Below are 25,729 nucleotides of genomic sequence, written 5' to 3'. Positions count from 1 at the left end.
TCTGCGAGAGCCGTGTTAGAGCTTCCGCTTGAGTCAATTGTGGGGCCAAAGATATATCTTCTGGCAGAGGTGTTTGAGGGAGAGAAGGACCCCCCTTTTTCCGTTTGTTCTGTGGAGGAAGGGGCGCACGAGGGATGTCTTTTGGTGCGAGTGAGCCCTTCGCTCGAAATACGACATCTCGCCAGCGACTCCAATCCTCGTCTTCATCCTATTTTCTATGAGTGCGTCACACACTTGTTCATGCTTTGAATTGCCCACCTTCATATTCCGGAGCCTTGTTATAATCTCCACTGCTTCAGACGACAATGGGACAGGTGATCCCATTCCAATATCGTGTCCAGTTTCGCGGGGAAGTAATTTCCCTCTCGCATCGCTCCCTTCTTCCGAAGTAAGCAATGATGGTGAGTCTGTGTCGTCGGAGGGTTTCAGGTTAAGAGCTTCCGGACTATTGTCACTCAGGAGATGCGCTGGTGGCGCTGGTGCAGCACGGTCCTCGCAAGGAATGACATCAACGCCCCCTTTGCCAAGATTAGTTCCCTACGGAGGGAGTGGATGTTATACAAGGCATTCTTCAGACCAGACGAGGACCCTCACCCATATTCGTTCCTCAGAATAAACAGGGTCATTGGCTATTGGATGACCGAGGTATTGTAGATGACTCGTATCTGATGTGCTGCAACAAATTGGTCAGGAAATCCGGCGTGACATCTGTGTGATCCTTACATCGACCTGTCATGGGACGACCTAGGTAGAAAAAATGGGTGTGTTTATCAAATACAGCATGTAACTGAAAGTCTCACAGTGAAGCACACTCGTGTTGGTCGCGGAATCGTAATGAAGCCGGTTGAAAATCGTCTTCGCTGGCTGCAAACCGTCAAAAACTTCACCGACAGCTAAGCTGCACGTACCTTTCCTTCTGGGTGCACTATATTAAGCCCCATTTGTCGATCTACAGTCAGGAGGGGTTCTTCACAAATAATTTCCTCACTATTTCCTCACTACACCCATATGGGTAGATGTTAAAAATACTCACACAGGGAACTCCCCTTTGCAGCGAGCAATATACTCTTTGCGGATTAGACCATTGACGAATTCGCCTGATAACGAACGTGCCAGATCGGCATTCAATGGTACGATCATCAAACCAGATGTAAGTCTATCCAAGCGGTTGATCGCTATAACCGAATTAGCAAGGTTTATTTTCGAGCAGATGTGGACCCACTATAAATTTTCGGGAAACCAAACTCGTTACGAAGGATCTCTACTAAGCTGTGGCGGTAGTACCGACCAGATGCATGTACTGGCTGTACCATATCTTTAAGTTAGGTGCACTGTGAGCAGAATTACCAAGGACGAACTATGCTACCAGGTTTATCGACAACCAAAAAGTCGCGCTCCTTGTCATGCAATACAATTTTGACGGGTGTAGATGTGACTGGAGGCTCATGTCGGTGCACAACATTCCTACAACAATCAATAAAGGTATGCTTCTAATGCAGAAGATGCGCTCACTCTATACGATCGCCATTCCTCACTACTGTGTCTGGTTTGGCGACCTTGCCATTAATTGTTGTCACTCCGGATTCAAGGGCGTATCGCTGTGCAATGAATAGTGACTTGTAGAGAAGAAATGAACAGTTAACTTGTAAACACATACATAGTACTCCATGGATCGATCCCTGAATTCTGTCGACACGATTTCTAAGATCTCCCGCCCAAGCCAGCGCTCCTTTGCCATAGTCGTATACGGGTACCAATATGGTGTGAGCTTCTTCAACCCTGCATCATTTTGTGACGATGGAGGTGATCGTGGCTCATCAGGTACGGCTCCATCAGACATGGCTGCGGTCAAGAATCTCGCAAGGACGTGACGAAATTGACCGAGCGATGAAAAATTTGTGAGCGGAAGACGCTCACGGGACTCGCGTTTGAATCGGAGGATGTGGGCCACGGCGATGTTGCTCCAGAAGAGCTTAACTGACTTGAGTGAGTTCAATGCGACAGAACGAGACAGTCACGTCAGTTCGACTATATCTGCGAACCTAACTAGTGAGCACTTTCAATTTGCTCACGAAAAAGACACAGGGAAGTTTTGCGAACGTTGAACGGACTTCGTCTTCTGACAGTTGAACGCACAACTTTTCAAAATCGTCAATTTTGGGAGATGAAAGTCCGGCCGGACATTGCGATGATCACGTGCACACGGAGTAGCGTGCTCATTGTTTCCCACGGCTGTTGTGAGCTCAGCACGCTGCACCTGGCAGGAACACCAAGCAAGTAATGTAACTGGAGGCTGTACTTCGGGCCCGCGCCCAACAACATACTCTGGTATCAAGTGCACCACCTTCACCCACTCACCCTCCAACACGCTTCCAGCAACCAACCTCACCCTCTCTTTACCCAACCCCTCGCTGGGCTCCTTCGGACATCCAGTTTCGCCGTCTTCAGAGCATTTCTTCATCTCTGTTGCCACCTTCAAAACCTTTGATTCATTATCCTCAGGGCGCTGCGAGCCTTGTGGGTGGTGTTTATGGTGCACAATAATATGGCTTGAGTGGCTGCATAGAGTAAGATGATTTTTCCTTGGCTCGGCCAAGGGCGCGCGACAGTGCTTTCTTCATCTTGCAGGTGTGTTCTGACACCGGTCTGGTTTGTCGACTCCGCCGTCATTCAGGCCTCCCACACCAGGGAAGGGAAAGAGAAACAAGATTGTTATTGATCGTACTCAGCTTCGTACATACTTTGCTTTATTGCTCAGCACATGTGCATACGAAATAGGCCACTTACCCGTGATGCTCTAACCCGAGTGGGTCTGGGTAACCCTCTAAAAATTCTGGTACCCGTGGGTTGGGTCGGGTATGACCCGGTCGACCCATGCCACACCCTAATGTCATTGATTCCCTTGCTCGTCGCGTGAGGCCGAATAGTCTCCTCGGGGCCGACTCTTATCATTCGATGAAGCGATCTTGGGCTAATGTTGCTGCGAGGCGAATTGAGTCTAACTGAGGTGAAAATTGTGGTAATTTGACACAGTTGGAGAATTGACACTTACGAGTTGTAACGAGTTCGGGATTGATGCGGACCGGTGGTCCAGCCAACAAGTGCTGAGCGGTGAGCGACGAGTGACGAGTTGTAAGTACAAGGCAAAACCTACTAATTGCAATCAATCTTCCTTGCATTCGAATTTCGTGAGCAGATGATCGAGCTCGCGAAGATTCCCAGTAGCACTGATCTCTGGAGCCGCAGGTCTAGATACTGTAAAATTGAGCTCGAGGTATTGTTTGTAAATAAGGTACTGCTTTGAGTGCACCGTAGTCGGAACTACTTAGCTGAGATGCAATTAATGACGGGGCAACATTAAATAATGATGTCATTGTTAATTAGGAACGTTAAGGTACATGTACATAGCCTAGGCACGTAGAGTTTTGCCGGTGATATAAATAACCGCAGAAAGGACCGAACGGTCCTGGTGTGTTTGATCAAGTTTGAACTTGTGGCTGTGCACATTTTCGAGGTCTACTAATCGCAACCAACCAAGTGACCATCTGTAGTTTCGGTGGGTGTCTGACATGGGAAGAGCTAAGTAGGATTTCTATAAATTTCTCACACATATTTTGATTTTACCAGGTTAGGTTTTTGCCGCTCTAGAGGTTGGGAGCATTCTACTACAATCAAAGGTCCTGAACGGTGTCAATCAACTTCCACGCTCCTGACAGGCGTGGTGATAAAGACAACGTCATTATCACATACATACTTGCAAGTACGAGAACTGAGAGAGGCTACAGTCGAACGCGGATTGGTGGTATTTTCAATTATTGCAGGTTCCACACACCACAAATGCTGTCCAAGAAGGTCCCATCACGTACTAGTGGACTATCACCAAATCCTGTCTCAGGGTCACCACGTTTGTCGATCTTGTCAAACGTCCGGGCGTGGATCAGCTGCACCCCAAGGACGGCCCCTCTATAGCACCGCATTTCAAGTGTCTGGATTGGCATCTGCAGACCCCGGGCCTTTGCTGGTGTATACTTGGTGGCATATAGCACGGACACAGCTCACTGCATATTAGTACTACAACAAAAATATAGGGCTTGACTTAGCACCACGCAAACTATCCAAATGGAGAGGAATAGACTGGAGCTTGCGACTTGGGCGCATCTATTTTCCTACCGATCAGGGGTACTAATCAGATGGCTGCGCGATTGGTCACGTTGGCGGTGTGGGGGATTGGTCAGACAGGTGACATGGACTCGATTCAAGCGCTTGCCTTCCAAATATATAAAGGCACTCTGTAGTTCACCGACGTCCCTCCCTTACACCGACATCATTCGACATGGGCAACAAACACTCATCTCCTGTGCTTCCCGATCAATCTCGTGAACAGCGCATTGGCGTTAACACTAATCACGACCATTCTGCACCAGTATCTCGCATCAGTCTGAGATATCACAAATCGCAGGCTTCGCTGTTGAAATCAATATCATCGCACGACACACTTTCCTGCGAGAAACCTGCGCCCCCGCCTCATAGTTATCATCCAAACGTCACTCATTTATCACCGACACTGACAACATATGCACCCTTGACACCCTCCATCTCACGACAAGATGCTGAAGCACGCGCATATAGTGCATTTCTCAAATCCTTCCCAGAATATCAGAGCACTTGGATACTTGACACCCTCCGAAGAACAGATTTTGCCAGATTAGATCGAACCGGCGAAACATATGTAGATTACATGGGTGGGGCACAACATCCTGAGAGTCTTGTTCGCGTTCACAGCGCATTCTTAACCGAATCCGTCATGGGAAACACGCATTCAGTCAGTAATAGGTATGGGGTTTCTATAAATCGGTCGCCGATCATTCCTAATTTGAGTTATAGCTCCAAGTTATCATCACGATACGCTGACGAGGCCCGGGATGCAGTTCTTTCATTCTTTCGAGCACCGCCAGGCTACACCGTTGTGTTTACAGCAAATGCAACAGCTGCGTTGAAGCTTGTTGGGGAGGCGTATCCCTTCAAGTCTAATAATGGCTATATCCTCGGTGCCGACTCTCATAATAGCGTCCATGGAATCCGAGAGTACGCTTCACGTCGCGGAGCTCAAGTACATTACATCCCATCAACTAGTACTGGAGGTTTCGTTCTATCTACTGCCAAGGTATGTCCTTGGCGCGTGTATGCGCATCAACTTGACGTAACAATGCTGATTCTTTGTCGTAGGATATCTTGAGTCAGCACAGACCACAAAACGCTTCCTCACTTTTTGCCCTAACGGGCCTTTCCAATATCACTAACGCGAAAAATCCACTCTCAATCATCGGATTCGCATCCTCACTAGGATACCACACACTTCTTGATGCTGCCGCGCTGGCACCATCATCTGTCATTTCTCTTTCGGAAACCCCTGTCGATGCTATGGTTGTCAGCTTTTACAAGATGTTCGGTTATCCGACAGGCGTCGGAGCCCTCATTGTCAAGGAGTCATTCTTACAGATCTTGGAGCGCCCGTGGTTCGCTGGAGGAACCGTTGATGTCGTCCAGGTGCCAGGCCCAGTCTTTACTAGAACGAGCGTTCTTCATGAACAATTCGAAGTATGCTTCTCTTCCAATTTATGTGCTTTCGAATTTATTCACATTGCTAGGATGGAACCATCAATTTCATGACGTTACCCGCTGTCACAGACGGTCTGCGATTTCTCTCCGCATATCTGCCATTCCTTCCTCTCCGCCTCTCATGTCTTACACACTACCTTGTCGCCTCGCTCTCTTGTCTGAGACATGATTCGACAGGAACCCCTGTCGTTAAGATTTTATCCAAGCTTCCTTCCAAAAGACTCAAGTCTGTTGGAGAACAATGTGACAGTGGATCTACAATCTCTCTTATCTTCCTCTCGGCAAGTATTCAGCTTCCATTGTTTTCTATCGTTATCTTAACGAAACTTTGGACTGCAGCCTTCAGGAGAGATGATCCCAAACAGCTTCATTGAATGTCGCGGTGTCCCGGAACATTTCTCTTCGCACAGGTTGCATGTGCAATCCCGGGGGCGCAGCCTCGTTGCTGGGTATTCAAAACCAGATGGAACGGCTGTATCCCGGCGTCACGCTTAAAGACTTTGGCCAGGTCGTCGGTCGCGAGCTCGGTGTTGTGCGGATCAGTCTAGGACTCGCAAGTAATTTCCAGGATGCGTGGAAAATTGTGATGTTCGCGTCATCCTTGGCAGATAGCCGTACACGACAGGCACTCTGGGATACCTGGACCAACGTTCCTATTGGACAGGCTATGTAAGTAGCCCGGTTTGCCACCGGATATCTGCTATGCGGATGAGGCTGTCACCATAATTAGAGCCCACAGAGAGCGAAACCTTTAGAACTTGTATATCTCTTTTCTTGGTTATTTCTTGCACACCATTTCGTCGCGCATTCATAGCCGCATCTCCTTCATCACGGATCACTTGCATAGCATAGCATAACATAGCACCATCTCATTATAATCTTGTACGTGACTTCGGCATTCGTCCCCTCTTTTGGGCCTGGTCTCTCATTTAGTCTTCTACGCCTTCTCATTGCTATCTTTCCCAGCATACCACAATTCCCGAATAATCGGATAACACGTATAGACCCCGTGTTAAGCATGCGAATACCTACATTTCCGATTTCGTACACTACATCTTATCGAAGGGATCTTCTTGTCTCACCATATCTTACATACACGCGTTCCACTACGTCACTAAGGAACATTGTATTAGCTGTGGGCGATATAATTGCAGACTCTTTGTGTCGTCCATGCCAGCTGCCTCAGGCATGCACATCAATTTTCTGTCATTCGGATCTCACTTAGGAGACTCTTGCAATGATTGGTTTTCAAGTCATGCTACCAACCTCGGGGAGAACACAGGTATCTCGCCCAAGTCTATGTACTCGAGGTAGTCCGAGATGTTGAGATGCGGTAGGGCCATAGCAGAAATAAAACTCGATCGGTACTGGACTTTACTCCTCACCTCCCTCATCTTCATCTTCTTCGTCATTGTCACATCTGCCTCGTCCTCGGAAACTTCCATGCCTGATTCTTCATCCGCTGCTTGTCTCGTCTGCGCTTAGTGCTCAGGTCATCGAGGAGGACCAGAAGATCCCTGCTCCTTCTCGACCTCCCTCTTCTTGCTATCTGATGTCTGCAACTCAGCCTCAAGCTCCGCAATACGCGCCTCTGAGTCAGCCAACTGTCGACCAATCATAGTAAGCAGCAGTATCCAGATACATCCATGACCACGTACTCGAGCTTCAGTAGCCGATAGCTCCTTGAGACGAAGTTGCAATGCGTCTATCTCCTGCACCTGAGAGCGAATGACGTCTTTGAGAGAATTGATGAGCATCGCGGACTCTGCACTTGGACCTGTTACCGCAAGTAAGTCAATGTGGTTGGTGATAGTCCTTGTCTTGCTACTGACCTGACGATGAAGCCAGAGTGCTAGGGTCCGTTGCCAGACCCCTCTGGATGGTATCTTTAAGGAAGTCATCAGATCAATGACATACAATAGAGAATCTGGTAGCGCACGTTGATTTGATTTCCAGAAGTCAACAAAAGACCAGTGAGCCAGATTTCGCCTTCCTGTTCGGCGGGTGGAGTGTTTTAGTGCCTTGGATGGACAACGAGTACCATGGATTCAGGGCGATAGACTTGAACCAGTCGTGCTCTTGTACGCGAGTCATGTGACCGAGAAGCACATCTACGCCCAAACGAGAGATGATGGGATGGATAGTAGCGCTGTTGAATACGCAAATATAAACACGCGTGAAAGACAACAGATGAAAGGCACATGCCGAGTGATCTCCCCGGTTCCCGATTGAATTCATAACAGATGCCCAGTAGAAAGGCGCAAAGTCCAGGGATGAGGTCTTCCGATCAGAAGTCTGATTAATAGGCTCCACTAACTATGGGTTCCTGAGGTCTCGTAAGTGTTCACAGAATCGGGCGAAAGACTCACTGTGCCCAGCCCGCCGGCTTCTAAGAATTCCCTTACGGCTTTAGGGTCATCCCAGAGCCACTGTGCAAGCAGACAGATGTACCCAACAATCAATCTATTCCACTCGCGTTCCTCACGGTCGTCCTCAGCCCTTGAGCGAGATAGGAAGCACAATGAGAGGTTCTCGGCAAAGAGGTGCAACAAACTCTGCGGGGCATCTTCCTCGTCCTCTTCCGGCGGCGTTGGCGCTGGAGTACTATCCGCAGGGACAAAAAGTGGTCCTTGACCCAAAGTCTCTCCAGGAATGTTGGAAGAAGGCTTGATAGACCGGGCGGCAGTTTTTGCTCTTGGGGAGCCAGATAGCAGATGAGCAAAGAGGATTGTGGCGAGATGAGTAGAGGTTACATTAGCGATGTTGAGAGGGGATGACGGGGAGAGGCAGAGAGAGTGCAGAAGGGGCGATATCATCGGAACCTCACTTGGTTCTGCAAATACAATCTGAATCGCTTTTGCCTGGTATGGGAGATGTTGCTTACGTTGGGGAGGAAGCATCCCTTGCACGATGGCATGTCTGACATCCTCTTTCCGCACAAAGTTCTATAATGTATCAATGCCGACCCTTTCTGCCGGAGGATAAGAACAATGACGTACATCAAAAGCAATTACAGCTGCGCTCCTTAACTCAAGTCCCTCCTTGGTACGACTATCACTGTATAGCCCATTGTACTCTCCGTGGAGTGCGAGCTCTACAAGTGCATCTAGCGCGGACGCCGGCTCTAGTCTGTCCCATTCTTCTCCGCGTTGTCTCAGGCACAGGCATATAGGGGGTCAAAATCACCTCCGAGAGCGGGAGAGTCAACGTGCTAGGAAGGAGATGGAGAGCCTGACGCACGCATGCAATCAGGTTTTGTATTGTGAGATGCTTGCCATAGAAAACGGACCTGAGACTTAAGGGATGTTGGTGCATTAGATGCGAGGGCTAGTTCGACAAAGCCTCGCACGAAGACAGATAGTTCTTGGCTCTGAGGAAACTATGAAACAAATGTAGAAAGGATATTGGAATCTACTGACGCTGCCTTTAGACCCGACTAACATTCCCATGAATACCAAGCACCAGTGACACATTTACCACTTTTTGTGAGTCCCAAAATTGCAGTGCAAAGTCTTGTGGAGCTGAATCTTGCAGGGAAAGGTTGGACGGTAAGAGCAAGAGGGAGCATAACAACGCTGGAAGGGACGTTTCGCGGAAGTAACTCTATCGTAGAGATCAATGGAAATGCGCTTCAAGCAGAGTATATTAATCACCTGATTCGAGCTATTATACCGAAGTAGACTGTCGACACATCGAAGTGCGTCCTGTGAGATTACACCACCCTCCAATCCGCCTTCGTGCGTGACAGTATTGAAGAGCTTTTCAAATGCACCTTCTGCATGTCAGGGCTTTGAGAAATAAGCATGTGGATCATGATGATGCTTTCTGAAAGTGTATTGGTGTTAGTGAGGGTAATCAACGACCCTTATGCTGGCCTAGGTAGACCTACATCGGATACTGTCATTTAACAGCTCTGCCACAGGTGGAACTTAAGGATGAGCACAGCTACACGAGGACTAAGTTATGTTCAACTTCCAACTTTGTCGAGACAGGTAGTATGAGCAGGTCTACCAGAGTACCACGCGTGGGACGAGAAGGAGTAGCTAAAATACACACCATTACGAATGATCTCGCACTTATCCTCCAAGACGGCAATGATACTGGTGGCACCAGCAGGGGCCTTGAGAAAATATCCTTGAACTTGAGAACGGCGGTTCTGTAGTAGCACCGAGAGCAACTGTAGTGTCGCATAACGGGTATAGAAGTGCGTGTCACCCAGGAGGGAGAACAAAACATGAACTGCCTGATCGTTTCCGATAACATAGTCCGTGTGTTTCAGCGCAAGGTCCTTGGAATCGTCATCGGGTTCACAGAGCTGGGTAATAGTCTCGAGCACGGCCTTCGCTATTTTCCGCATCTATTTCCGCATCATTCTGCAGGACTTCGAGGAGACCAGGAAGGGCCCTTTCACCGACATCTTCCTTGCAATCGCGAGCCAAACCCTTCAAAGCAAGGACAGCAGCGCGTCTGTCCGCAAGGAGAGTAGAAGGAGACAACCGGTCACTAAGCTTTGCGATCGTGTCCTGCGCAGACTGAGGAGCGCCTGTTGGACCACGAAGGGCGATATAAGTCTGCGATAAAAAGTCCATGCGAGTCCAGCTTGACGCTTGAAGACCAGTACTAGTAATTTGTGGTCGTGTTCAATGTTCAGGCCTGCATTGCCACCATGACTGACACGTGGCCTTGCAAGAACAGGCAAGAGCCTCCTGAGCCTGCGTTTAGAACGTTTAAACCACCATCCTACTCAATTCGAATTTATCGTATACAGAAGGAACGACTATATTCCTTCTATATGGTCTAACTACGGGAAACTACCCCAAGTCCACAACGTCATACCCCAGTGATAACTAGACCATCATGAATTATGATGGGCCGAACAATTAATGATTCGTGGTATATCCCGACAACCATACTCCGAGAAGTGTCGGCGAATGTCAGCCATCATCTAATTCCCGGAGTACCGCTCGTGACCTAGTTTCGCAGGGACACGAGTGAGTACTGTGTCATCTTTGTGTTGTCCTGTCGAATCATCGTGGCCGCAATCAGACCGCGGGAGTCATCGAAGATATGCCGATTGTGTATAAGCAGCTCCCAAGAGCTGGAGCTGACCTACCGCCTACAGAATGATGAATTTTTGGTGTAAAGCCCTATGACATACCCAACACTTCATTTAGAACTGATTTTTCTCCTTGCAGCCCAAGTCGTATCATCCGAGGCGCCGGGTTCACGCAATCATCAACTTGTAAAGAGATTAGGAATAGGCAATTTATGGGCCTGTTCCCTCCGATGCATGCGCGACTGCTGAAAATGTGCATCATGCTTTAAGTGTCATCTGATCCATACGAGACATTGATAAAGCTGCCTTCACATGCTTTTTGAAACCGTATCTTTTGTAATCATGGATTCTGTCTTTATCACTGCTGGTTTTGCAGCTCTAGCGATTGTCTATGGGGTGTACCGTCGATACTCTCATATCTCTTTGGCAGACGTTCCTGGCCCAGAGTCTGCATCGTTCATGATGGGTATGACTATTATCTATTGCCGGATCCCTCCGCTGCTGATATGACCACCAGGGAATCTGAAAGAACTCTACCAAGATCAGGCAGCGGATGCTGACTTCAAGTGGCAAGCTCAGTATGGGGATATCGTTCGGTTCAAGGGCTCTTTTGGCGTATGCAATGAAATTCACGCTTGCGGAATACATTTTCTGATCCTCCGCTGACTCATAGGAAGACCAATTGATGGTTTCCGACCCGGCCGCCCTGCAATACATGTTTGCAAAGTCAGCCTATCGGTTTCCCAAACCGCCTGATCGCCGCGTTCTCTCCCATTTTATCAACGGAAAGGGTATTATCTGGGCGGAGGGTAGGTCTTCGGCCATCAAATCAAACATGGAATGATCTGTAGTTAACTTTCGAAGGTGACGATCACAAACGACACAGGAAAATAATGCTCCCTGGATTCGGTGGACCGGAGTCCAAAGCGTTCTTATCATTATTCAAGAACTGCGCCGAGTCTGTAGGCATCGAAGTCACTGAATACTCTCAACTCCCGTCAATAACGTAAATTCTCACAGATGAGCAACAAATGGACGGAGATCATCAATAACTCTGAGGAGGGGTCAGTGGTGTTCAATATTCCTTCCTGGCTGTCCCGTGCGACCTTAGATGCTATCGGCGAAGGTATATGCTATCTAGGGTACACAAGCACCTTTTTCTCATGTCCTTTTCAGCTGCTTTTGATGTCCGCTTCAGCTCCATTGACGATAATGAAAGCGACCTTGCGCGCTCATACAGGAATGTAATGTCAGTCTTGACTTTTGCCAAGCATCTGACTTTCCCTTAACTGATCTGAGTTGAATTTGCAATAGGACTGACGTATTTGGATCCCCGTCAGATGGGGAGGTACTCTTTCAGGGGATTTCAAAGTGGATCCCACGTCGAATTCTCGAATACTTCGTAGAGGAGGGCCAAAACCCACGTATCGTGCGCATGCGTGAGTCAGGTAACTTGGCGACATCTGTTGCAAAGCAGTTGGTGAAAGACAAGGCAGAGATGCTATTGGGGGGCAAGGGCAGCCGAGATGTCTTTAGCTTACTTGGTGAGTCAACGTTCTCAACAGCCTCATTCAGATCTAGGCCATCTAATTATAGCACAGTGAAAGCCAATATGGATGCAGATGCAAAGGCGAAGTTAACGGAAGACGAGCTGTTTGCTCAGATGCGGTGGGTCCGTTCCGTTTGTCGTGATTGCACAGCTTTCCGATCACAGATTGTTACAATTACACAGTACTATCCTCCTCGCAGGTCATGAGACGACCTCGAACACTATCAGTTGGGGGCTTCTCGAGCTAGCCAGACACCCTAAAATCCAATCCCGTCTCCGGGAAGAGATATGGGAAACGGAAGCGGCTGTGCACGCACGCGGGGATGTCAACTTCACCATCGCTGATTTTGACGCTATGCCATATACTACTGCTGTGATGAAAGTGCGTGACGTGCTAACAATATTTGGGCTGTGGTAACATTGCGCTTGTTATTGTAGGAAGTTCTGAGATTTTGTTGTGTCGTATATCATGCACACCGATGCGCTAGCCAAGATGACGTCCTTCCGTTGTCACAGCCAATCACCACGCGATCCGGGTGCGTCATCCATGAACTACCGGTTCCGAAGGGTACCCGAATTGTCGCATCAATCGCAGCGTATAACCGGTAGGAGGATCCACATAGCGCCAAGATAATTTCTTCTGACGGTGCGCTCATATCGGTTAGAAACAAGGAGCTCTGGGGCGAGGACGCGCACGTGTTCAATCCGGATAGATGGCTCAATGGCACAGCCAAAGAGAAGAAGGTGACGTCAATAGGAGTGTACTCCAATCTGTAAGCGCTGGTCTCTGTCTTTTAACAGGCATGAACCCCTTTTTTTTCTAGAATGACATTCATCGGAGGAGCGAGGTCGTGTATCGGATGGCGCTTCGCGTGAGTGTCAACAGGTTGTGTGGCAGCGGCGGAGTGAATCTAATATGAACGTTCACTCAGGGTGATCGAAATCCAAGCCTTTCTTACGGAGATAGTTGGAAAGTTTGAGTTCGCTCCAACCGATAAAACCGAACTTATTCGGCGGGAGGCTTGCGTGGTGATGGTTCCAACAGTAGAAGGTGAAGTTGAAAATGGTGTTCAACTGCCGTTGAGGGTTTCACTGGCACCACGCACTGGTAAGGGATGTTGAGCGTCATATGCGCCAGGTTGTTGGGCAGCTATTTCCGATGCTGGCTGTAAATAGTCTTTTTGTCCGGTTCGGTGGCGCAATAGTCACATGTACGGTATTAAAGCCATGCGTTGTTGCCCAAGTTGGGTAGTACCTTGATTCCTCGTCCTCGAGTTGCTAGACGTTATCAGATACCTTGGCGGTAAATGTAATAATACGTATGCTTGACCATGGTCTCAATATGAACTACACCCTGAGGTTAGCTAGCTCGTGTTACTTGAACCTTATCGGTCTTCATTGAACTCGTCAATGCTGTCTACAACGAATATCACAGCATTACATTTCATAGTATCAGTCCGAACACAGTCACATGGTATTCGTGCAATGTACGTATTTTTTTCACAAAGAGAGGTGCGAGGTCATAGGACTAGCGGAACTGCTGCAAGAGAAATGGAACGGGAAAAATAAACATTGAAGCCCTCCGAGTCTTGCTGTGACTGAGCAGTCGCGGTGAGAAATTGAAACTCACGACAAGTTGCCAAGAAGGGCAATGCAGTCCGACAAGCTTAGGCGATTGGAACGGATGGTGCCTCGAGTCGGTGACGACTTAGGTAAGTCTTCGGACACCCATCAGAACCTACTACTAGGTTTGGGTCGCCGCGAGGCTCATTTAATTGGTACAAGCTCCAGCAATAATGAGGGTGGCACCGCTTGGAGTGAGGAGCATTCAAATGGTGATAACGACGCAGTTACCGGAGCGGAGCGCTGTCAAGTATTGTGAGGTTGTGATGGGGTGAGAACAGTGAGAAAGTTTAGAACGTACGAGAAGCTGCTGTGTAGCGTGACGTACCTAGTACATTCCAGAATGCATGGCCATGCGGCATGGTGCCATACAAAATGACCAATTGGGACTCGAAATACGTGAACATTGAAGCTTTAGGGAGACGATCGGGCTATAGAGAGGCACGTTCGGGTATTGCCGTTGAAGTTGACCGACTCGGAGTTCTGAAGAATTTCAAGGAGACCAAATTAACATAACGCTGGCCTGTAGACATTAACTCACCTCTAAGACTCAGCTAGAACATTTCAGGGTGACTGCGCTTGAAGTTAACGTTGATCTTGGTGGAGACCGATGCCGATCGATCCAGAATTAAATGTTGGAGCAGCAAAATAACTTCCGCGGCGCAAACGGTTCCGCTACAACAAAAATTTGGTTCATGAATCATCGCCTTCAGTACTCCTCCCATTCACTCACATTTATCTCCATGCTGTCCTGTGCAGGATCCCAAGCAATCCTATTTATTTGCAAATTTCACCTGAAATTACAGTCAGACCCTCCTGATTAATCACGACCCTACTTAAAAACCAGTTGGATTCGTACCTTGCTGATCAGAACCTCTCTATTCCCCTCTTCTAGACTTGCTTTCAACTCTGCTTTGAACAACTCACGGAAGGGATTTCTCTTGATATGGATCCTAACCTCCCCTCTCTATCTGATGTTCTTTACCAAGAACTAAGATCGACCGTTCGCGGAGACACATACCGGAGAGGCGATCCCAGGTATGTATCCCCTGGTTACTCCCTGACACCTCTGACAGGGATTGTAGTTTTCTGGACTATTCTAGCATGTTTAATGGCGACATCAAAGTTTCCGCTATGGCTGTCGTATGTCCCCTTGACGCTCCAGACGTTAGCCAGTAAGTTCCAAACTCTTAAACCTGTCAGATTTTTAATTATCTCCATAGAGTCATCTTGTTCTGCAGAAAGCATTCGATTTATGCTTCCGTTAAGGCCGGAGGTTATGGCACCGCTGGTTGGGCAGTAGGAGGCGACATTATTATCGACCTCTGCAAGATCACCGACATTGACATCGAACCTCCCGCTGCCGATGGCTCCTTTACGAGTATTCGAGACATGTCCTTGCTTAGCAGCAAAGGGAAGGTCAAAGCGGGCCCTCCCCTTTTAGATAGATCTGCTACTGTTGCTAGCAGCAAGCGAAGAAGGGAAGACGACGACGAGCTGAGGTCTTACGACCTGGCATCTGCAACTGTCGCAGATTTTCTTTACCCAGGAGGATCATCCACCCCATTTGCCGATCGTCCTCCCGTCACTCGACGAAGGTTGGAATTCGCGGCTCCCGCGGTGGAGACTCCACAGATGTCCACTTATCCTGCGACGTTGGGCAGTAGTCATGACCCTAACGCGACGTTGTTATCCTCTAACTCCCTTGGTTCTTCTATTGCCATGGTTTCTCACCCCTTGGCTTTTAATCTTCCATCCATGGACGATGCCACTACCGCCGTTTCCCCACCTTCTCCGCTACCAGATACCAGTTCAAAGCCCCCCTCATGTTCATCCCCATTGGATGACCCATTTTCCTATCTAGATGACGCACCCAACAACCCCGTACCACCTGTTGCCTCCACTTCTCGACTTGCACAGTCCATGCCCAACGCATTGTTTGCCACGCCGAGTTTCCTCGAGTCTCCGACTAACTTTCTAACTTACGCAATGCCCATCTACTCTCATGCCTTCATGACATTTGGTGCAGGAAAGAGACAGAAGGAAATCGATCAGTTCTCAGCGGCAAACCCTTTAGAAGCGATGTCACTAGCTGGCGGACGTGGCGCTGTCCCATATCACGTTCCATCGTAAGCATTTTTCTTTTCCCGGATTTTTATCCTCGCTCACCTGGTGGATCAGTGCGGCTCATCCTGTTGGTTCAGCGATCATGATCTTGGGAGGCTTTGGATTCTTGGGCCGTCTTCATGGCTTGAGCAGTGACAACTTGGTAGAAGCAGAAGTCGTTCTGGCAGACGGTCAGATCGTCGTGGTCAGCCACAATGAACACCCAGGTGCGTATTATACATATAATGCTATCCACCTGGTTGTGACTAACGTCTAGATCTGTGGTGGGCACTACGCGGTGCTGGCCCAGCCTTTGGTGTCGTTACACGCTACAAAGCCAGAGCTTATCCAGTTCCCGTCGTCTTTGCGGGTAATCTCATTTAGTGAGTACTGTCTCTTGTTTGTGTTAGATCGTAATTTCACACTGCTGTTCACAGTCGTTTTCATCGCGCAACTGCGCCATCACTAATCAAGCACTTTCGCGATTGCGTCAAGGGTGCTCCCCGGGAATTGTATGCCAACGTTCTGCTTACGGCTGGTCCTGCAGGGCAGGATTCCTTAGTTGTTATCCAGATGTGTTACGTCGGTCCCAAGATAAAGGGTCAGGAGTTTTTACAGGCCATTTCATCGTGGGACGGTGGACGGTGTCTTCTCAATGAGGTCGATGAGAAGTCCTTCCTTCATCAACAAGACAGCGTTGCACAGGTTCTCCGTGGAAAAGGTTAGCAGTAGATTTAATTGAATCAACATGCGTCTTCTGAGATGTTTGGTACCGACAGCAGGAAACAAGTGGTTCATACGATCTGCGCTTATTAGCTCGCTTCCGGATGATATCGTGAATAAGACGGTCCTTCAATTTGCGGACACGCCTGTTGGCTGCAGTACGTCTTTTTTGCCCGGTCCTCGTTTTCGATCTCTTATTACATCTTGGACACAGCGTGGTTGTTCGAATTGGCTGGTGGCGCACTCGGCGATTTCGAGGATAATTGTATACCGAAGGCACAACGCCAGGCTTCCTTACTGTTGCCGCGTTGCATCAGTGGGATATTGAATTCCAAGATCCCCGTTGTGTCCATTCCGCGGAGGAGGTAAGGATGTTATCATCGAGTTACTTGTTCCCATACTCACGTACCATGCTCGTTAGTGGATTGCAGAAACTTTGGCACCGGTGACGCTCGGTGGCCCCTTGCCAAGCGTATGCGTTTCCTCCTCACCCACATCTGATTTTTATCATTTACATCACCGACAGTTCTTAGGTAGACAGGAGCCTCCTGGTCGTGTCATTGCTTGCTACGGCGAGAACTGGGCTAGGCTGTGCGAGGTGAAAGAGAAGTATGACCCTGACAACTTCTTCAGGAATTCTTTTTGGCCACTAAATGCACAGGGGGAGATCATTGAACCCGAAGAGCATGAGCCTCAGCACATCCAGTTCTGAGCCAATTAAGTGCTTCTCGCTCCGTTATTTTGCTATGTATTTATGTATAGTCGCACCGGCGGGATCTAGGGCCAAGGTTGTTGCATGTTTGTACGCCATAGATTTTATGGGTTTTTGGGCGTGCGGATACGGTGATTAAGACTGTAGCTACGTAGTTTTTTTTGGTTAGACCAATCTCTGGACACGATGTTTGGGTACATGTTAATGTCACAGCTATGCTTTGTTCTCTCGGAAGGAATTTACTTCTCTCATATTTAAATCGATCAGTTCATGAAATTGCTCAAGCCCCCCACGAGCGGTACTGTCATGTTATTGAGATAGTTACAGTTTCAACGGTAATTCAGTGCCAATGCATGATCGATCTGGTCCACTGTACGTAGCCTAGCTACGCACAACTTATAGTCATGCATGGCATGGTGTTACCATATAAGTAATTCGATGATCACTACCATAATGGGAAAAGCCCCCCGACCGACCTGTCGGGGCCAGGCCTCAGGCGCTGCACCGCTTTCTTTCATTCATATTTCAAGTCATATTCGATGCGTCGGGTACTAGTGCATATCCGATCCTGGCTCCCGCTGCATCCCTATCCCGCCCGCTGCCACACTGCTGTGCCAGCTGCCTTTGCGTAGTCACGGTGTGGCATCCACTATGCTCTAGCACTACCGTGACACCCCTGCATGCATACTCTCTCGCACGCTCTCGCAATTCTCTCACCGCTCAAAACTCCCCTTATGCGGCCATTGTCTAAGAACACCTTCTTAATCGTCCTTGAGGCTTTGTGCAAGAGCGTGGTATTTCATTTCATTTCATTTCCTTCTTATTTTTTTTATACGTGGCATCAAGTAATTTATTCGACCTCATTCACCGGATTTCGACGACAACTTCATTTGGATGAAGTCTGACTCGGAGTGCCATAAAAATTTCAGAACAGCCTCAAGTTAATTAATAAGTTTTCCCGGTCTTTTCGCTAAGTCCTGCCTAGTAAAGACCATATATTTTACTTAGTGCTAGTGCAACTTTAGAATTGACCTCGATGTATTTCGCATTGAAAAGAAGGTCCAGGGAGTACTGTCTTCCTTCTTCGAGGTTCTTAATTCTACGGGAGGCTGACCCGGCATGTCGCATATCTTGTTGTGTTGTCTGTGGGCGTGTTTACCCAGCAGCTCCACTTATCTGCAGCTTTTCGGTGATTTGGCTTTCGACGACAAAGCAGGACCAATAAAAGGTTTGCGCTGTTGAATAACCAATGGATAACCTTGTCATATATACTTTGTACCTTTTATGCACAAAAGTATGATTGGGTAAGTTTTGTTCTTGATTCACTCACGCGTTGTTATCATATCTGATTTATGATTTACAACTCGGCTACGCCCGGTCCGCGTTCTTATTTATGCCTTGGTGGAGTCGACTATACCAGCGGACGAGAAACAAGTTGGTGTTGTGTACATGCATGTAATGACATATGGACTATCTTATGAGTGGCTGCAACGCAAGTTCCGAGGGTGTGTATGTACAGAAGTGAATAGCTGGTCCTCAAAAAAGTCTTAATTATCCTCTAGTCCGTTCAGCCGCCAAATGGTACACAATCTGCCTCTATCCATCATGGTGACGGTCTTGTTCATCACCGTCGAAATACGCCACCTCCTTCTCAAAAACAGGTCTGTTTCTCTGCGTCAAGTGGTTTCGGATGCATTTCCCTGATCCGTTGTGTTTGCATCTGAGGATGCTCACACCATTGTATTGGAGTCGAACAACATCCGTGTGCACCGTGTGGGGACCACGATAACAGGCAGTGAGTTCCATCATGCGGAAGGTACCACTCCCAGGTTCTTCCTCCGTCACAGTACCATAACCTCCGCAACACTCCGACATCCATTGGAATTCTCCACTGTAAAGACGAAGTGGATCACAGCGGGAGTCAAACACGTGGGGTACGACGCAAGCCGAGGGGTAATTGACTGAGAAATCTTTATGGCACCGAATGCAGTGCTTGCGGGATGTAGGCATGGTTGCAGCATAAGTTATATTCTAACATTTGGGTTAAACCTAGTACGCAGAGCATTGTTATAGTAACTCACCTGCGGCCCTCGTAGGCTGTGTGCGAGAATAATAAGCATCCATGGGTGTCCGTGAGGCTTACGGTACATTGACGAGACAGACTATATAGCATTCTCGTTGGAGAGGACATAGAACAGTACGCCTCCTTCGAGCTGTGCTTACCATGGCCACGTGCAGCAAAGGCACAGAAGACAGTTCGGAGTAGGCATCGAAGCTTTCAAGTGTACCTGATGCCATGCAGATGAAGAAGTTATAAAGCCACATTCCTTTCAGGTGTCCAATACGCCGGTCATGAAAATCAACCAATAGCAGGATGCCCAGCACAAGGATTCTACGAGGCGTCCTGAGCTTCACAGGTACGGCAGCAAGAAGTTGACGATGATGGCTCACTGCTCGCAAATGCAACACAGTTCGCTCCCGAAAGTACTTGTAGTCTCCAAGCAATGCTTTGACTGTCGCATCATACCGGCCGCTGATATTAAGTATGTCAAAAATGGGCGTTACTAACTACGCATGTAGGAGGTGTGGGAAGCGTATAAGTGCGCATTACCTGTAAAGGAGGATCCTTACGAGTCGGCCAACTAGATTGACGAATACTTGTTATTAACATTAACTGATAACGGTTGACATTTCACGCACGGAGATGTGCCAGTGGGTGGAGGGTCCGTTGTATCAAATTCTCAGACAACCTTCTGCAGATCCCCGGGAAGACCGGAAGGTAAGACGACATGCATCGCGAGGCCACACTGCATCAATGATAGAATCAACAATATTTAATGGAGCTGTTGAATGGAGCAGTGGACGTACCTGTTATACCAATTAGACGTCCTACAATTCAACCCCCGTTTGTGAAATATGACTTACATGGGGCACACCCACTTATTATCCAGCAAAGAAATTTTCCTCGGTGGATCTGCGAACAATATCAATAGTAATCATTACGCTGCAAAAGGCTCCCATTCTGGCTCTGAGTGTGTTGTTTGTTTGTGTTAGGATCTAAAGCTCAGAAGAGTGTCACTTGTGTGTCACGTGACACGGTGCTCCCATTAACATTGACTCATGAATACTCATGAGTTGCTCATGTGCTGCTGACTGGACGACCCCTGTTAAATTTTCGGACAGATTATATCTGCTATCTTACTCTTGTCCGAAGACTCCGAGGGCACAGGTTTTCAAAGAATCGGTTGCGCAACTGTGCTGAAGTGCTCAACTGGCAGAGTCCTCGCCTGAAGCTGAACGGTGAACGACTTCAAGTACAGCGACGCTCCTTTTCGATTGTGAACTTTTGATAGAGACATGTCTAACATTTTGAGGAGTCAGAGTATCAAAATGTTACTCCAGGATATGAGAAGGTTTTCAATGGACCAAAGTGAGTTATTTCCCTCCAAACCATCGCCTCCATAGTTTCATGAAGTTTTATTTCAGTGGTTATCTCTCTCTACATATACATGTCCCATTTTACACAAACCATTGGGTATATGCTGTTCGTCGTCCCCATTTCCTCTTGAAGCTTACTGTCACGTCTAAGCATGCCCTTGATGGTGGAAAAGGCCCCAAAAACACTGACGTTGGCCATCGGCTCAAGAAGCACTATGTAATCCGCTAAATGCGGGCAAAAGGTTTACATGGTGCTTTCGTTTTTATTCTCGCATCTTCGGGATGACAGCTTCGAGAGCATGTGCTTCCGTACTCCGCCGAGATGTCATCTCAACCTACTTGGAATAGACGTCACTTCAAGGGAAATCCGTACCATGCCCACATAAATTCTTGATGCATTCGCAAAAAGATGGGGGTTCATCATGACGCCTGCCGTCACCGGAGCGTTACTCTTGAAGTGAGCTCTATCATAGAAGATGTCGTCAATCTCGGGTTAAAGAATGGTGAAGCACTCGAAGGATTTGCGCACGCATATTGATGATCCAAAATGGGGTTCACCGCTCGCGATACCCGTTTTCAGGACGCTCTGCGCAAGTTCACGATGACTTTACCGCCAAACCGAAAGGATCAGCTGAAGGTTCCCGACTGTCAAAGCCGACCAATCTGAAGTGGAGTCGAATATGCGAAGAAGAAATAAGGCGTAGTCTTAGTGCGTTTTTGGAGTCTAGCAAACACATCATTGATACTTACTCGCGAAACGTTCCTGAAATAGGCGAAGATCGACAAAGGGAAGAAGGGGTTAGTTGCCGAGTGAAGCGCCGCCGCCCACCAAGGAGATCGAGAAGGCAGTAATCGAGGGTAATCGTACCTATTGCCATTCCTGGGCGTAGCCATACCAAAACTTCTGTCTCACAGTGCCTTTAAGCCTGTGGTTCCTGCTTCACGAGCACAACTCCCGTTTCCGTGCGCCTGCTCCTCTATTTAATTATGGACACACATAGCAAACCAAGAGTGACGATATTCCAGCGAAGAAACTCACTCCTGTGACCTTGCAAATCAGGAAGATTCCCAGCCTCGTGAAGGACCACGGTGTGATTGTACATAGCCGACAAGTATGGATTACGCTCGATTTCATGATTGTCGTGGCGCTGAACCTACTTCGGGAACAATCACTTATGCAACTTCGTGAATCATTACGGGAAGACGTGATGTTGCCCAAATGGCCCCACCCCACCGTGCCTTCCTCGTGTCGAGTCTGGTCGAGTTACTAATTAGGCACTCGATTGACCGCCAGCGACAATCCATCACATATCTGGCTTTCGGTGACAACCGCCAACTCTTCGATTTGATACTGGCCAATGCGCATGAAGACGTCATAGGGCAGTTCATCCATATACTTCTGAAGAGCTTAGTACCGAGGCATGAACAAGAAAATGGACCTGCAAGATACTGTTAACAGCAGAACAAGCCGCCGCTGGGTTCGTCAGCATCCTTGGTCTTCGGCAGTCAAGTCGAGAAGAGATTGAGCGGTCGTATACATGCCCGACACTACGTGCCTCGCACAAAGAAGGCCGCGTGAAGAAGAAAAGGACGACGAACGGCTCACGCCACGGACTCCTCCCGGAATTTGATCTTGTCGATGTCACCGGAAAGCGCAGTAAACGGGCATCGGATGCGCCGGAAAGCGGAAAAATGCTTGGAAATACTCCCATTGTCGGAAGACATATTATTGAGCGCTTCCCCATGTCACGGTGGCGTGCAAGAATACCCTCCTGTGATGTTGAACTTTGGAACCGTATTTCTAGCTGCGATGTTCATAGCTGAACAGCTTGTTCTGGACAGCCGGACTCGTTGAAGAATGCCGTACACAAATACAACAGAGTACAAGCTTCAATCCGCAAGAATGTATTGCTCAACCCAGGCACGAGCATCTCGGTCACGCGTGACTCTTTGGATGCACCCCATGTTTCTGCCAGTGAGGTGTCTCAGGCTGATGCGAACAAATAGTACATGCAGCATGATGATGCAGGGCAATGAAGCATCGAGGTGGCTGTTCTATTCACCAAAGGCCAAGTTTTTCGTCCGTTATTGGACAAAGGCAGAGCCTAGCCTGCCGCAGGTCTGATGTGTGCAATCCGCATGGTTATGGCTTATATCATTATGTGGCATGGGGCAGATAGCTGACACCAACTTGAAGTGTGTCAGTGTTTCGGCGGTTTTCAAAAGGTCACCCACCTGAGTCCACCAAGCCTCATTATCTGTCATGGCCAGAGGCCCAGAGTTACCGAAGACCAAACCATCTGAAACTGCTGGCTTCACTAGAAGCTCGGCAAGAACTGTAACATAAATCAAAGGATGCAAGAAATATACTATGCCAGTGTCAGGAAATCAGAATATCAGAAAAGCCGCAGCAGTAAGAAAAAGAGGATGTGTTCGCGTACCAGGTATGTTTTACTGGATATTAATAATCGTCTGCCAAGAAAAAGAATCCGACCTGCCTGGCTCGAACAGGCGACCTCAAGATGACATTTATCCAATTACAGTCTCGCGCTCTTCCAACTGAGCTAAGGTCGGATGACTATCAATAAAATCATTTCTATCTTCACCAATTACACAGCGGCGATAGACAAGTATCCTCAGACGTGGTCTGAGGTCTGAAATTTGAATATTGGACCCTATGATGGCCTTCATTCCAAGGCGTCACCTTCGAATTCTGACGAAGGTGTTTATTGCTTTGGCTCTCATCTTGGGTGCAAAACTCGTACTTAGCCCCCACTCTTCATCCTCATTGGAGCCATCAGTCTTCCAATCCTACAACGTCTTTGAGCGCGTTACGGGTGTAAACAAGATTCTAAATGTCCGAAAGTACAAATTCTTGCAAGGGAGGGCGGGGAGAGATGTCGGGAAGGATATCCTTGACGATGTCATAGCCAACGGGGTCACTGATTATTGGAATCGGTTTCAGACACCATTGTGAGTTGTCCTCCAAGTCCCCGTGATATCTGACGCGACGCCCGACTAGAATAACGGGAAAGGACACCGCTCACGCAGATCTTCAGAACGTTTTGACTGCTGTCGAGAGCTTGCTATCTCTTAATGGCTGGGTGGCTGCGTATTGTCCGACACTAGCTCGCCCGTTCGGACAAAACAAGAACGTTGACGAAGATGCCTATGATGACCTCGCCAATGATGACCGACTTTATTTCGTAGCAATGGCAATTCATTCAGCCGATCATTTCCTGGTCGATCAACTGTCTGTCATCGTCCAACTTGTTAAGCGACTGGGCACTTCCAATGTCTTTGTGTCTATGTTGGACTATGACTCTACAGATTCCACGGCCACTCTTACCGACCTCTGTGAAGCCGTTCTGACCCTTTTGGGTGTCTCCTTCCGAATTCGACGTGTACCTGGGATGACAGAAGACGCAACTGCAGCCTATTATCCCCTGGAAGAAGCCTACATGCGCAACCTCGCATTAGAGCCTCTTCTTGAGCTCTACCAGAAGCGCGAAATTGAATTTCATCGGGTCATTTGGTTGAAGGGATTCACATGTCCAAATGACATCCTCGAGACATTGCGTGTTAGCGTTGCGAACGAGGCTGCCATGGTATGTGGGATGGACTGGGCAGAATCCAATGGGCAGTTCATATTTTCTGACAGGTCGGTTATCCATATTTTTTCCTTCATAATTTGAGCCACATGTAACACTTTTTTGAGGTGGCGGACACGAGACATTCACGGCGACCAATTCAGGCAATCCACATCCTCAGCGAAACCAGACGCAGTCCCTCCTCGAGATGAGAGCGGCGCTGCCCGATACATACAACACCTTCCCTTCCAAGTCTTCTGCTGTGAATCAGGCACCCACATCGTCGATCCAGCTCAATCCTACTACAAAGGGCTCAAATACCGCTGCGGTACCGATTTTCACAACGCGTCCTCCTCGTCGGACAGCGTACCCACACGCGTAGCCGATGCACCATGTCTGGACAGCAGCCAGGCCTGGTTCTGCAGAGACCTGTGGATCAGCAATGCGCTGAGTGACTTCCACGAGGACGAGGTCGTACCTACGTCTGAAGTCCAGCCGCTCTCACGCAGGCAAGTCCCTGACGAGGAACCGGACGCAGACGTGAATGCTGGCTCTGATTATGATGCCATGCCGGACTCAGATGTACCTATTGATGTGTTCCCTGCAGCGCCCTTGTCTGTGCCCAATTCTGCATACACTCCCGCACGCATCCTGGTGAACCCCCGCTGTGTAACGACATATGCTGGTGTGAGTCATACCCAGCTTGCGCTCGATCTTTTCGGTACTGGTGATGATGACGAAGCTCAAATCAATGCCACCAAATATGTATTAGAGGACTGGGATGGTGCCCCGGAGAGCTTCGTGTGTCAGGAACAAAGGTACATACTCCGTTCCTTTATTTGTCATTCTTTTAACACTGCTGCAGGCAAACCGGAGGGAGAAAGGCAGCCAAAACCCAGCGCTTGCTTGGATTTGCTATTCATGACCAATTACGATAGAACCAACTGCTCGATTTATATATATTATGTATCTGGTCTCTCCTGCGGGCAGTCTGGATGATATAGTGGAACTACGAACTACCTTGTTCTTCTCTTCTTGCTGAAGCCCTTGAAAGCGACACCATCATCAGAATCATCATCAGCAACGACACGCCTTCGCTTACTGGCCCGAGCACGGGCAGCAGGCGTAGAAGGCACTGGCAATTGTTCCTCGGAAGACCCAAAGCCTGCATCGTCTTTGCCGTCGTCATCATCGGAGTTCAAAAACAATTTCTTTGTCTCCTTTGTACGTGCTGGCTTGCGAACGGGTTTTTTGATGGTTTCAAGGGTTTGTGACTGGGTGTCCTCCTCGTCAGAGTCGATCCCCAGCGCACG

General features: G+C 48.4%; 8 protein-coding genes and 1 non-coding gene across 9 annotated transcripts; 5 read left to right on the top strand and 4 right to left on the bottom strand.

Moving 5' to 3' along the window:
* Positions 1-90: 90 nt before the first annotated feature.
* On the bottom strand, positions 91-2,170 carry DFJ58DRAFT_785307 (pseudouridine synthase; the record flags this gene model as incomplete). The annotated part of the gene is made up of 11 exons (XM_041390026.1): positions 2,101-2,170; positions 1,658-2,034; positions 1,513-1,598; positions 1,359-1,464; positions 1,223-1,304; positions 1,034-1,175; positions 909-987; positions 779-864; positions 595-658; positions 259-537; positions 91-208 (listed from the first exon to the last, which is right to left on the bottom strand). Coding segments are annotated over exons 2-11 (1,225 nt in total), but the record flags the coding sequence as incomplete, so codon positions are not given.
* Positions 2,171-4,272: 2,102 nt separating this feature from the next.
* On the top strand, positions 4,273-6,790 carry DFJ58DRAFT_785300 (PLP-dependent transferase). Its single transcript, XM_041390025.1, has 6 exons — positions 4,273-4,833; positions 4,885-5,164; positions 5,227-5,598; positions 5,649-5,900; positions 5,959-5,995; positions 6,030-6,790. Exons 1-6 carry the CDS (start codon positions 4,334-4,336, stop codon positions 6,290-6,292), a joined length of 1,704 nt encoding a protein of 567 aa, XP_041244533.1. The 5' UTR covers positions 4,273-4,333; the 3' UTR covers positions 6,293-6,790.
* A 68-nt stretch (positions 6,791-6,858) lies between these two features.
* On the bottom strand, positions 6,859-10,208 carry DFJ58DRAFT_880073 (p115 like vesicle tethering protein; the record flags this gene model as incomplete). Its single annotated transcript, XM_041394525.1, is given in 15 exon segments — positions 6,859-7,223; positions 7,278-7,451; positions 7,533-7,608; positions 7,661-7,768; positions 7,821-7,899; positions 7,985-8,452; positions 8,504-8,564; positions 8,619-8,741; positions 8,782-8,850; positions 8,909-8,998; positions 9,039-9,055; positions 9,075-9,222; positions 9,273-9,394; positions 9,676-9,976; positions 10,002-10,208. 15 exon segments carry the CDS (start codon positions 10,206-10,208, stop codon positions 7,113-7,115), a joined length of 2,154 nt encoding a protein of 717 aa, XP_041244532.1. The 3' UTR covers positions 6,859-7,112.
* A 517-nt stretch (positions 10,209-10,725) lies between these two features.
* DFJ58DRAFT_346692 (cytochrome P450) lies at positions 10,726-13,388 on the top strand. The gene is made up of 14 exons (XM_041379968.1): positions 10,726-10,758; positions 10,815-11,141; positions 11,193-11,290; positions 11,349-11,484; positions 11,540-11,637; positions 11,696-11,801; positions 11,852-11,924; positions 11,990-12,219; positions 12,277-12,343; positions 12,408-12,606; positions 12,663-12,829; positions 12,890-12,997; positions 13,049-13,096; positions 13,157-13,388. The coding sequence occupies exons 2-14, from the start codon at positions 10,988-10,990 to the stop codon at positions 13,344-13,346; spliced, it is 1,674 nt and encodes a 557-aa protein (XP_041244531.1). The 5' UTR covers positions 10,726-10,758; positions 10,815-10,987; the 3' UTR covers positions 13,347-13,388.
* A 1,177-nt stretch (positions 13,389-14,565) lies between these two features.
* Positions 14,566-17,614, top strand: DFJ58DRAFT_785273 (uncharacterized protein). Its single transcript, XM_041390024.1, has 11 exons — positions 14,566-14,885; positions 14,933-15,022; positions 15,071-15,976; positions 16,029-16,180; positions 16,231-16,336; positions 16,391-16,674; positions 16,733-16,834; positions 16,891-16,941; positions 16,965-17,041; positions 17,098-17,148; positions 17,203-17,614. Exons 1-11 carry the CDS (start codon positions 14,794-14,796, stop codon positions 17,386-17,388), a joined length of 2,097 nt encoding a protein of 698 aa, XP_041244530.1. The 5' UTR covers positions 14,566-14,793; the 3' UTR covers positions 17,389-17,614.
* A 1,347-nt stretch (positions 17,615-18,961) lies between these two features.
* On the bottom strand, positions 18,962-19,756 carry DFJ58DRAFT_346571 (uncharacterized protein). Its single transcript, XM_041379966.1, has 2 exons — positions 19,470-19,756; positions 18,962-19,419 (listed from the first exon to the last, which is right to left on the bottom strand). Exons 1-2 carry the CDS (start codon positions 19,536-19,538, stop codon positions 18,985-18,987), a joined length of 504 nt encoding a protein of 167 aa, XP_041244529.1. The 5' UTR covers positions 19,539-19,756; the 3' UTR covers positions 18,962-18,984.
* A 2,289-nt stretch (positions 19,757-22,045) lies between these two features.
* Positions 22,046-22,833, top strand: DFJ58DRAFT_880062 (uncharacterized protein; the record flags this gene model as incomplete). The annotated part of the gene is made up of 3 exons (XM_041394524.1): positions 22,046-22,237; positions 22,273-22,621; positions 22,655-22,833. 3 exons carry the CDS (start codon positions 22,046-22,048, stop codon positions 22,831-22,833), a joined length of 720 nt encoding a protein of 239 aa, XP_041244528.1.
* A 481-nt stretch (positions 22,834-23,314) lies between these two features.
* On the bottom strand, positions 23,315-23,400 carry DFJ58DRAFT_t88. Its single transcript has one exon. It is a non-coding gene; the product is annotated as a tRNA-Tyr (tRNA).
* Positions 23,401-23,443: 43 nt separating this feature from the next.
* On the top strand, positions 23,444-25,390 carry DFJ58DRAFT_346505 (glycosyltransferase family 69 protein). The gene is made up of 4 exons (XM_041379965.1): positions 23,444-23,799; positions 23,849-24,487; positions 24,545-25,234; positions 25,282-25,390. Exons 1-4 carry the CDS (start codon positions 23,504-23,506, stop codon positions 25,352-25,354), a joined length of 1,698 nt encoding a protein of 565 aa, XP_041244527.1. The 5' UTR covers positions 23,444-23,503; the 3' UTR covers positions 25,355-25,390.
* Positions 25,391-25,729: the final 339 nt, after the last annotated feature.

This window comes from Suillus subalutaceus (genome assembly GCF_016647625.1).
Source record: "Suillus subalutaceus strain FC151 chromosome Unknown DFJ58scaffold_45, whole genome shotgun sequence".
Classification (NCBI taxonomy): Eukaryota; Fungi; Basidiomycota; class Agaricomycetes; order Boletales; family Suillaceae; genus Suillus; species Suillus subalutaceus.
This window is presented reverse-complemented; position numbering and strand designations above follow the sequence as displayed.

What these genes read in the sequence shown, in the direction of transcription:
- DFJ58DRAFT_785300 (XM_041390025.1), top strand. Translation starts at nt 4,334, where the DNA reads ATGGGCAACAAACACTCATCTCCTGTGCTTCCCGATCAATCTCGTGAA. An exon ending in TCGTTCTATCTACTGCCAAG is followed by an intron (nt 5,165 to 5,226) that starts GTATGTCCTTGG and finishes TCTTTGTCGTAG; the next exon opens with GATATCTTGAGTCAGCACAG. An exon ending in TCTCTCTTATCTTCCTCTCG is followed by an intron (nt 5,901 to 5,958) that starts GCAAGTATTCAG and finishes TTTGGACTGCAG; the next exon opens with CCTTCAGGAGAGATGATCCC.
- DFJ58DRAFT_346692 (XM_041379968.1), top strand. Translation starts at nt 10,988, where the DNA reads ATGCTTTTTGAAACCGTATCTTTTGTAATCATGGATTCTGTCTTTATC. An exon ending in GGTTCAAGGGCTCTTTTGGC is followed by an intron (nt 11,291 to 11,348) that starts GTATGCAATGAA and finishes GCTGACTCATAG; the next exon opens with GAAGACCAATTGATGGTTTC. An exon ending in TGTATCGGATGGCGCTTCGC is followed by an intron (nt 13,097 to 13,156) that starts GTGAGTGTCAAC and finishes ACGTTCACTCAG; the next exon opens with GGTGATCGAAATCCAAGCCT.
- DFJ58DRAFT_785273 (XM_041390024.1), top strand. Translation starts at nt 14,794, where the DNA reads ATGGATCCTAACCTCCCCTCTCTATCTGATGTTCTTTACCAAGAACTA. An exon ending in TACCGGAGAGGCGATCCCAG is followed by an intron (nt 14,886 to 14,932) that starts GTATGTATCCCC and finishes CAGGGATTGTAG; the next exon opens with TTTTCTGGACTATTCTAGCA. An exon ending in GACGCTCCAGACGTTAGCCA is followed by an intron (nt 15,023 to 15,070) that starts GTAAGTTCCAAA and finishes TTATCTCCATAG; the next exon opens with AGTCATCTTGTTCTGCAGAA.
- DFJ58DRAFT_346571 (XM_041379966.1), bottom strand. Translation starts at nt 19,538, where the DNA reads ATGTACCGTAAGCCTCACGGACACCCATGGATGCTTATTATTCTCGCA. An exon ending in ACAGCCTACGAGGGCCGCAG is followed by an intron (nt 19,420 to 19,469) that starts GTGAGTTACTAT and finishes CCCAAATGTTAG; the next exon opens with AATATAACTTATGCTGCAAC.
- DFJ58DRAFT_346505 (XM_041379965.1), top strand. Translation starts at nt 23,504, where the DNA reads ATGATGGCCTTCATTCCAAGGCGTCACCTTCGAATTCTGACGAAGGTG. An exon ending in CAGTTCATATTTTCTGACAG is followed by an intron (nt 24,488 to 24,544) that starts GTCGGTTATCCA and finishes CACTTTTTTGAG; the next exon opens with GTGGCGGACACGAGACATTC. An exon ending in TTCGTGTGTCAGGAACAAAG is followed by an intron (nt 25,235 to 25,281) that starts GTACATACTCCG and finishes ACACTGCTGCAG; the next exon opens with GCAAACCGGAGGGAGAAAGG.